At 52.8% G+C, this 10,442-nt stretch overlaps 1 protein-coding gene across 3 annotated transcripts in view; it reads left to right on the forward strand.

The window, feature by feature from the left end:
• The first annotated feature begins 8,653 nt into the window (after nucleotides 1-8,653).
• The window catches only part of SLC22A12 (solute carrier family 22 member 12), a 10,778-nt gene continuing 8,989 nt past the window's right edge, over nucleotides 8,654-10,442 (forward strand). For all 3 annotated transcript variants that reach the window (XM_008953983.5, XM_034932937.3, XM_055094469.2), the window contains exons 1-2: nucleotides 8,654-9,412; nucleotides 10,233-10,336. In XM_008953983.5, coding sequence (XP_008952231.2) covers nucleotides 9,011-9,412; nucleotides 10,233-10,336 — 506 coding nt within the window. In that variant the 5' untranslated portion in view covers nucleotides 8,654-9,010. The remainder of the gene's footprint in view (nucleotides 9,413-10,232; nucleotides 10,337-10,442) is intronic.

Below are 10,442 nucleotides of genomic sequence, written 5' to 3' on the forward strand. Positions count from 1 at the left end.
TTGGAGCAAGCAATGCCCAGGAGAGCAGACCTTCAGAGGCTTTGGAGGAGCTGGCAGTCCCAAGCCTAACATGGGTTGGGGGCCCTCGTTATCCTGGGGGCCCTCATTATCCTCACGTAAACACTCCGAGAGCTGGAGGACCCTCAGAGAACCAGGACATCTTGCCCTAAAGACCACCTCGTAGAGTGGAGAGCGTGATGCCCTTTCCACAGATGAGGAAATCAAGGCCCAGAAGACCTGGATTTAAACTGAAACTGTGAAGATGGCCACGCCTCTCTGCAGCCCTGGCTGGGCCCTACCCTGTGTGCCAGTCCTGTGCTGGGCACGGTTAGAGGCACGATGACTCGGACCTGGCCCTTAGAAAACCTGCAGCCCATCACCTCACGCAAAGCACCTCCAGGTGGTGGGCACCGTTCTGGAGGGCCTCAGGGATTGGGAAACGAGGAGACAGGGATGGGCCTGGACGGGCGGAGACGGTGGCCACAGCATTCAGGTGGAAGAAACAGCAAAGGAGCGAAGACAGGAGTGCAGGACCTCTTCAGAAGAGAGTCAGTGCCTGTGTGGGCAGGGCCGAGGCCACGTGATGGAAGCAGCCGAAGGGAGAAAAGAGGGTTCCCATGGCCTCGGCCTCCTCTCCAAGGCACTAGGGAGTGATCTCAGACTCTGAGCAAGGGGTGACAAGCTAGAGGCTCGCAGATCCTTCAAAGGGTCCACACAGAGCTTCTCCCAGGAGCGCACTTCTACCTCCGAGAACCCAGCCCACAGAGACAAAGGCTGGGAGGAGAGCAGAGGCTCTGATCCTGCAGTAATAGTTTCCAAGCCCCAGGCAACCTCGAGGGGCACAGAGCCCTGTCAGGCCCTGAGCAAGCCCAGCCAGCTTTGGCTGCTGCCTCCTTCAGCCGCCCGCCTGGATTCGGCCAGCCCTGCTGAGTCACGGACAGTAAGCTCTCCTGCCTGCCCTTTCTCCTGCCTGGCCTGGGACCAGAGGCAGCTGCTGTCACCACAGGACATTGGGGACTGGGAGGAATCACAAAAAACCTGCTGCACGAACCAGCCAGAAAGATGCCCACCGCGCAACCCCAGGTCCAAAAAAAAAAAAAAAAAGAATACGTTGACAAACCACTTGCCTGTGCCATCTCTCCAGTAACAAGGCAGGCCCAGGACAGGGTTGAGGCCTCACGGCCATGGGGTCTCCCTTCATTGAATTCGCTGTCATTGCCTCCACTCTCCTTGACCCTTCCCCCTCCCAAAATCTTATCCTCCACCCGCCACTCACCCCTGTGGTCTAGTGCTCATCGCTAGACCAGTAGCTGCCCGTGTCCCAGCTCTCCACCTGGATTCCCCTCCAGACCTAGACTGTAACAGTACTTCCATCGTGTGGGCTGTAAGACTCAGCGCCCCTCCTCCTGCACTGTCCCAGTGGCCTCGCGTCCCTTTAGCCACTAGCTCAGGACTCCTCCGGGGAACATCTTGTAGCCATGCCCTTGCACATGCGCACCATGCAGCGGCCCCATCTCTCTCCCCCTTTGCTGCCTGGCCAGGCTCCTCCATGCCCAAACCTAACTCTGTCCACACCATGCCTGCCCCCCGCAGAGGAGGCAAAATCTCATCACAGACCCCACCAAGGGGCACCAGCAGCAACCATCCCACTCTGGTCCATCGGCTCTCCTGCCTCTCTGTCTTCAAACTTGCCACACCTCCCTAAGCTCAACTGTCTACCTTGCTTCGTATTTCACTGGCCCCTCTTGTCCTCCCAACACAGAGCTTCGTTTGTGTCTGCACGATCACCCTCACCTCCTGCAGCTGGCAATGAACTCCTGGGGCCACTGTGCTCTGGGTTCCGTCCCCTCTCACAGTCTCAAGGACTCTGCTCAAATATCCCTCCTGCCAACAACATCAAGGTTTCCCTTTCTAACATGTGATCCATCTGCATACAAGTGAGTTGTAATAACCCCTCTGCTTGAAAACAAGGCTTCATAACACAATTGTGTGAGCCCCCACAGCAGAGATGGCCAACTGCCCCCCAGCACCCACGCTTCCCCATTCCAGTGTTGAGATGTGGCCTGATAGCAGCAGCCTAGCCAGGAACTGCGTCCCTCCCCACCTTCTGCCTTGTCACCAGTTCTCAGCAGTGGGATGTGAATGGAATAAATGTGGGTCACTTCTGGGCTAAGATGGTCAAAATGCAGGTGGATGCAGGCTGGGCGCAGTGGCTCACGCCTGTAATCCCAGCACTTTGGGAGGCTGAAGCAGGTGGATCACTTGAGGTCAGGAGTCTGGGATCAGCCTGGCCAACATGGCAAAAACCCGTCTCTACTAAAAATACAAAAATTAGCCGGGCGTGGTGATGCGTACTTGTAATCCCAGCTACTCCAGAGGCTGAGGCAGGAAAATCACTTGAACCTGGGAGGCGGAAGTTGCAGTGAGCCGAGATTGCTCACTGGTGACAGGGCGAGACTCCATCTCAAAAAAATAATAATAAAAAAAATTTGTAAACGCAGGTGGATGCTTCATCCTCTCTTCCCCTCTGTGGCTGGATGCACACGAGCACAGCCAGCGTGGATGCCAAGGACAGAGCTGCGAGATGGGGAGAGCCTGCGTTCCCAGACACCTCTTGGAGGAGAGCTGCCCACAGTCAGCAACAGCCATTTGGGACTTTACACAATCAATAAATAAACTTCTACTGTGTTTGAGCTGTTATACATTTCGAGGTTGGCTTGCCACAGCAGCCAGCGTTACTCTAATTAATGCGAACCACATCCCCATTTTCCTGCTTCTCCTTAGAGTGAAACTCCGTAGGTGAGCTGCCTGTCTTCACCGACTTCACTTCCCTGCCTCCAGCACTCTCACAGTCCCGTGCCTCTGTGCACTTCACCTCACCCCTCCACGGTAAACCCTCGAGCCAGGGCCCTCAGAGAAGTCCACGCTGCCAAATCCAGGGGCTAATTCTAGACCTTATCCCACTCCACCTCTCAGCAGGATGAGACTTTTTTGTTTCCTTGTTTTTGAGATGGAGTTTCACTCTTGTTGCCCAGGCTGGAGTGCAATGACGTGATCTCGGCTCACCACAACGTCTGCCTCCCAGGTCCAAGAAATTCTCCTGCCTCAGCCTCCTGAGTAGCTGGGATTACAGGCATGTGCCACCATGCCTGGCTAATTTTTTGTATTTTTAGTAGAGACAGGGTTTCACCATGTTGGCCAGGCTGGTCTCGAACTTCTGACCTCAGGCGATTCACCTGCCTCAGCCTCCCAAAGTGCTGGGATTACAGGCGTGAGCCACCGCGCCCGGCCAAGGATGTGACATTGCTGATTGACTCTGTCAGATACTTTTCACTCTGGCTTCCGGGGCATCCTGCTGTCCTGGTTTCCAGGCCTCACTGGTTTTGCCTTCACAGCTCTTTTGCTGGGTCATCCTCTTACTGACCTCTCAACATCAGAGACCAAAGGCTCCATCACAAACGTCATCTCTTTGCTATGAAAGCTTGCACCCTACGTGAGCTTATCCAGTCCTGTGACTTAAAATGCCTTTTATCCCCTAATTATTCCCAAGTCGCTCCATGATGCCACCACCTGGATGGCTAATAGACATGTCAATCTCATCACACAAAAAAAGATTTATTTTCCCATCAAACTTGCTTCTCCCCGAGTGTTCTGCTTCTCTGTAAATGGCCCACCATCCACCCACCACCCACCTGATCATCAGTTTATCCTTTTTCTTCACCCTCGGCCCTGTATTTAGTCAAAGAAAAGCAATATGCCCCAAACCCAAGCATTTCTCTCCACCTGCCCTAATCCCCTAGCCCTGACCCTCATTGCTCACATGATCCAACCCAACAGCCTCCTGGGGGAACCCCTTCTTCTATATTTGTCCCATTTTCCGTCTGTTCTCCACACAGCAGCCAGGGAGATTTGTAAAAACATTAGTCAGATCATGCCACTTCTCTCCTCAAAACCCTATAAGGAAGTGTATGTTTTGGCCCCAAAACCGCTCTACTTTTCCCACTCACTTCTCCCCAACCATACTGGCCTCCTTCCTACTTCTTGAGCATAAAATCTCATGCCCACCCCAGGGTCTTTGCATAATACTCTTCCCTCTGCCTGCAATATTCTTTCCCCAGTCAACTGTGTGTCTTGTCCCCTCATCTACTTGGGTCTCTTTCAATGCCACCTCCACAGAGAAGTCTTCCCTGACTGCCCCACCCAAAGTGGCAACATGATCCTTACTGTCTGCCCCTTATGCTGTCTTGTTCTCTCCACAGCATGATTACTACTTGTCACTATATTCATTTATTTCTTGATGTGTTTCTCCTCTCTCATTGGCATGTCTTTCTACATATCAATGAGAACAGGGAATTATCTTGTTTGTTCACCGCTGCATCCCTATGCCTAGAGCAGTGGCTGGTGCATTATCAACACTCAGCTCAACAAATGAATATTGATATTAAGAAGAAAGACACTCTTCTTTTTTTTTTTTTTTTTTTTTTGAGACAGAATCTTGCTCTGTCACCCAGGCTGGAGTGCAGTGGCGTGATCTTGGCTCCACTGCAACCTCCGCCTCATGGATTCAAGCAATTCTCCTGCCTCAGCAACCCTGGTAGCTGGGATTACAGGTGTGTGCCACCACGTCTGGCTAATTTTTGTATTTTTACTAGAGGCAGGGTTTCCCCATGTTGGCCAGGCTGGTCTCAAACTCCTGACCTCAAGTGATCCACCCGCCTCGGCCTCCCAAAGTGCTGGGATTCCAGCCGTGAGCCACCACGCCTGGCCCAAGAGAAACACTCGTAATATCCACTAAGAGATCAAGGAAATTATTCCACCTATGAAACAAGAAGTGGAAACTAGGAAACAAGAAGAAGCAGTTATAGGAAGAATCAAACACAGATTCTGAAATGGAAATTACACATTCTGAAATTAAAATGCTGGTGATTTGGGGCTGGGTGCAGTGGCTCATGCCTATAATCCCAGTACTTTGGGAGGCCAAGGTGGGCAGATCAGTTGAGGCCAGGAGTTCGAGACCAGCCTGGCCAACATGGTGAAACCCCATCGATATTAAAAATACAAAAATTAGCTGGGCATGGTGGCACATGCCTATAGACCCAGCTACTTAGGAGGCTGAGGCATGAGAATTGCTTGAACCTGGGCGGTGGAGACTGCAATGGGCCAAGATGGCGCCACTGCACTCCAGCCTGGGCAACAGAGCAAGACTCTGACTCAACTTAAAAAAAAAAAAAAGTGGAGAAAGCTGCATGAGAAGCATTTTTTTGGGAGAGCTCAGCTTTGGCCACACTAAGTGTGAGATGTTTATTAAGCACCTAAGATTAGGCAGTTGGATCAAAATCTAGCATTCCAAGAAGAGGTACAGGCTAAGGATGTGAATGGACCAGATGATAGAGAAGATAGAGAAGACCAAGGAGTGAGCTCAGTGGCCTCCAATGTTAACAGTGTGTGGAGAAGAGGAAAACCCAACCAAGAAGATTGAGAACTAGTGAGTCCTGGAGGCCCAGGGAAGAAAGTATTCTCAGATGGAGATCAGAGACAGATGGCTCAAGTAAGATGAGGACTGAAAATGTCATTGAATCTAGCAGCATGGAGGTCATTGGTGACAGCAGAGTGATAGGGGCAAAACCTTGATGGGAATGAATCCAAAAACAAACAAAAAAATGGGAAGACAGAAACTGGAAATGAGTGTCAATAATACTTTCATAGAATTTTGTTGTAAATAGAAGCAAAGGTGGGGCAGTAGCTTAAGAAGAAAGAGGGGCTCAAATGGAGGGGGAGTTTTTGGAAGGCTACGAAAAAAATGGCATATTTGTACATTGGTGGAAATTATCCAGTAGCGAGGGAAAGACAAATGCCAAAGAGAGATGTGAGCAGGCAAAGGGGGGTGGGCTCTAGGCACACAGTGAGGGGTTGGCATGGATGAGAGAGAAACCAAACTGGGTGGAAGGAAGGCAGAATGTGGGGGCACCAAGGCAGGTGAGCTGGTGAGAGAATTAGACTGTTGGCTTCTGATGGCTTCTATTGTTTTAGTGAAATAAGAAAAAAGGTCATCTATTGAGAGAGAGGATAGAAGAGAAGGTGGTAGGTTTGAAGAGAGAAGATGGTATCAAATAACCCCTGGTTTGTGTGTTCAAATATAAGGGTAACAGAAATAAAACATACAACTGACAGACCAAGACAGTAGAAGAATATAACAAGAAAACTTAAAGGATTCAGTAGAAATTAGGAACAAGGAAACCAAGATTTAAAGGGAAAATGTGGTAAACAAGAAAACATACAGTAAGTCCAAACATGTCAATAATTACAATAAATGTGAACAGGTTAAAAATCGCTAATTAAAAGGCAGAGGTATTTCTTTTGGATTTTACAAAAGGAAATGTAAAGCTTATTTGGCAGCTCAAGCTGATGAAGCTAAACATATCAGTTACTAAAACAAAGTCTGCACATATTTACACCAAACTGTAAACAGTAGTGTAACTCACTGGTTGATGAGTGTATGAGGGATCTTTATTTTCATTTCAATATGTTCTGAATTTTTGAGGAAGTGTGTAAATTATTTCATAATTAGAAAATAAAGGAAATTTTTAAAAAAATCATCCATGCACTTCAGCAAGTCTCCATGTAGCCTTTATTTGTTGTCCAAATCAGTTCCAAAGAGCCTCTAAAGAAGGGTTCCAGACTACCAGGAGCTCACTGGAAATAAGACCAACTGGACCATAACAGAAGAATGCAGGTCATGGCTGGGTGCCGCAACACACACCACTTTGGGAGGCCAAGGCAGGCAGATCACCTGAGGTCAGGAGTTTGAGAAGAATGCAGGACAGTGTAAAGATGAGATTCCACTGACAACTCTGAGCCCTGGGTGTAGGCAGGAATAAGCAAAGAGAGCCCGCTGGGGGAGGAGTATTTGGACTGTGCCCATTCCACACAGTATGTGGCCTAAGGGTGAGCCTGGAGACAGCATTCCAGGCTGGAGGTCCAACATAAGCAAGGGTGGGAACTGAGAAAGCATGTACAGGACACGTGGTGGAAGCAGTGGATGACTCAAGGTGCAGAGTCCAGGGAGGCAAAGAAGTTGGCTTGGTAAGCCATGTGGAGGGTCAGCGGGAAGAGTGGGTGAAGCAAAAAGAAGCAGATGGGAGGGGCATTTATGCCTCAAATGGAGAGTTTTATGCCCAAAGCTCATAAGAGCAAACACCTGGGTTACCATCACTGCTGCACTGCACATATATGCATGCACACATGTACACACATGCACTTGTGCAAACACATGTGCACACATACACAGGCATGTGCACGCACCCACATACACATACACTTCTTTTTTTTCTTTTCTTTTCTTTTTCTTTTTTTTTTTTTTTTTGAGATAAGAGTCTTTCTCTGTCACCCAGGCTGGAGGGCAGTGGTGCAATCTCAGCTTGCTGCAACATCTGCCTCCTGGGTTCAAGAGATTCTCCTGCCTCAGCCTCCCAAGTAGCTGGAATTACAGCTGTGCACCACGACCATGCTCAGCTAACTTTTGTATTTTTAGTAGAGATGGGTTTTTGCCATGTTGGCCAAGCTGGTCTTGAACTCTTGACCTCAAGTGATCCGCCCACCTCGGCCTCCCAAAGTGCTGGGATTACAGGCGTGAGCCACCGCGCCCGGCCATGCACACACACTTTTTAACTGCTTTGTGTTCTCTGGCCCTTTCGCCTACAGAATTAGCTATCGAGACCAAGGGGGTTCTCTTGGCCTCGGTCCAGCCTTTCCTGAACCCCACACCCTGCATCAGCACACACTGCTGTCCACTCGCCTGCCCTGGTAAGTCACCACTAGCTGTTGTTGACTGGGAGCCCCTTGGCTTTTAAGCAGGATTTGACCCAAGGGCTCGCAGTGCGTGGTGGGTCCAGGGGCAGGAGTTGAGGCAGAAAGACAAGGGCAGGGACAGCTGTGGAGTGGGGGAGGTGGGAGAGAGAAATCCTTAGGAGGCAAAACTAGCCAGGCTTGGCCCCTGGTGGATTTGGGAGGCAGGGAGCAGGAGGCGTGAACCAAGACGCTGGGTTCCAGGACAGACACCGTGACATGAGAGGCCATAGCTGAGGTGGGGCTCTGCAGGAGGCATAGATCTGGGGAGGGGACAGAGATCTCAGGGTGGCATTGGGCACACCGAACCTGGGGAGTCTGTGGGGTGTCTGTTGATGCTGGGAAGCTCCACCGAGGACTCAGGACAGGGTAACAGCAAAGGGAGCACAGGACGCCAACCATAGCAGGTGAGTGGAGGCAGGAGCCACGGGTGGGGCCAGGCCACACAGCCTGGGAGGCGCAGGGGCTGGGCAGCTGCCAGTGACCCAAGCCCACACAGAGACTTGCACAGCTGCCCCAGCCCCAAGTTAGGGGGATCCCCTGGCCCGCCTTCTCTTGGCTCAGCCACTCTGGGAGGTGGGCACACAGGGGCACCGAAGGGAGCAGGCAGCCCTGGCATCCCACAGCCGCCAGGAGAAAAACTTAGGCCTCCCCAAGACCTGGCACAGAGCAGGCCGGCCCCGGCACCCAAGCGGAGGAGGCTGCACCTCCCTCGCGTCTGCGCCTGCCTCAACGCGGGTTAAACTTTGACCAAGGAAATGATTGCTAAACTCGATTCCATAAGTGTCACCGGTCACACTTTAATTCCAGTCTAAAATTAAAGTCTTCAGTCTCCACATTCCCTACTTTCCAAATTCAGCTTTCCCGGGAGGTCTGGAGCAGCTGCCTCTCTGGGGAGAAGCTGGAGGTCTCGGAATCACCTCACGCGGCCTCAGGGCCCAGTTGGAGCCACCCCAAGTGACACCAGCAGGCAGATGACCAGAGAGCCTGAGCCTCCGGCCCCGAGTCTGTGAAGCCAGCAGCCACTGACATGCTCCTAGCCGCTGGGCTGGAGAAGCCACTGTGGGCACCACCGTGGGGGAAACAGGCCCGTTGCCCTGGCCTCTTTGCCCTAGGCCAGCCTTTGTGAAGTGGGCCCCTCTTCTGGGCCCCTTGAGTAGGTTCCATGGCATTTTCTGAACTCCTGGACCTCGTGGGTGGCCTGGGCAGGTTCCAGGTTCTCCAGACGATGGCTCTGATGGTCTCCATCACGTGGCTGTGTACCCAGAGCATGCTGGAGAACTTCTCGGCCGCCGTGCCTAGCCACCGCTGCTGGGCACCCCTCCTGGACAACAGCACGGCTCAGGCCGGCATCCTAGGGAGCTTGAGTCCTGAGTCCCTTCTGGCTATTTCCATCCCGCCGGGCCCCAACCAGAGGCCCCACCAGTGCCGCCGCTTCCGCCAGCCACAGTGGCAGCTCTTGGACCCCAATGCCACGGCCACCAGCTGGAGCGAGGCCGACACGGAGCCGTGTGTAGATGGCTGGGTCTATGACCGCAGCATCTTCACCTCCACAATCGTGGCCAAGGTAGGGCCTCCCCCAGAGCCACTCGAGTCCCGCCACCTTGGAGGTCAGTCATGGATCACGGTGGGTCAGACTCAAAGGTCCAGTCCTGGGAGGGACCCACCTCCCCAGGCCCCGCTCACTCTCGAGCCTCTCAGCCCCTCATCAGCCACACACAGGGAAGTGGGCGGCAGGGATCAGTCTACAAATGGGGCCAGCCCAGGCTCTTGGAGGTGCGGGGGGCACCTGGGCGGGCACCTCTAAATGCTGGCACCTGGACACTCACCGGCCTCACCCTGTCCTGGCCCTGCTGACCTGTCAGCCGTGACTCCAGGCAACTCAGCAGCAGGGGGACTCAGTGACAATTCACTGGATTCCCCGAGACCAAAGCACACAGAGTAAGGGATTACCCCAGGCTGCCTCCCAGATGGGGTGCCAGGCAAAGCCAGGCAAGCAGAGAGGGGCGGCTCGTCCCAACAAGTGGGAAGAACCTCTTTATAAAGAACAGGAGGGAAGCAACCTCTGGGAGAGGGGTGAGGGCGTCAGCTTGGGTGGCTGCTTCCAAGTGGAGAGACAGGAGAGAGGGGCAGATGTGGCTAGAGACCCATTGGGCAATAGGGAGCCATGGAAGAGTTCAGGCAGAGGGTGGCAGGATATACTCCTCAAAAGGCCAAACTATGCCTGTGGGTGCCCTCACTGTTCCACAGGGTCTTGCTCTAAAACCCTAGAGGTCACCAGACCACCCACCGCACCCAGCTCCCTGGGGGCCCTCCCATGCGGTTCCTCTGCCTCTCTGCTGGGGCTCTCCCAACCTCCTGAGCTCAGCCTCCTCCTCTCCCATCAGTGGAACCTCGTGTGTGACTCTCATGCTCTGAAGCCCATGGCCCAGTCCATCTACCTGGCTGGGATTCTGGTGGGAGCTGCTGCGTGCGGCCCTGCCTCAGACAGGTGAGTACCCCCAGTCCAGGCAGGTCCCAGTTCCCCTCACGACCCCTGCTCTCCTAGGACCCTGGCCGACTGGCCCCAAACCAGCCTCACAAAACCAAGTCTAGAA

This window comes from Pan paniscus, chromosome 9 (assembly GCF_029289425.2).
Source record: "Pan paniscus chromosome 9, NHGRI_mPanPan1-v2.0_pri, whole genome shotgun sequence".
Classification (NCBI taxonomy): Eukaryota; Metazoa; Chordata; class Mammalia; order Primates; family Hominidae; genus Pan; species Pan paniscus.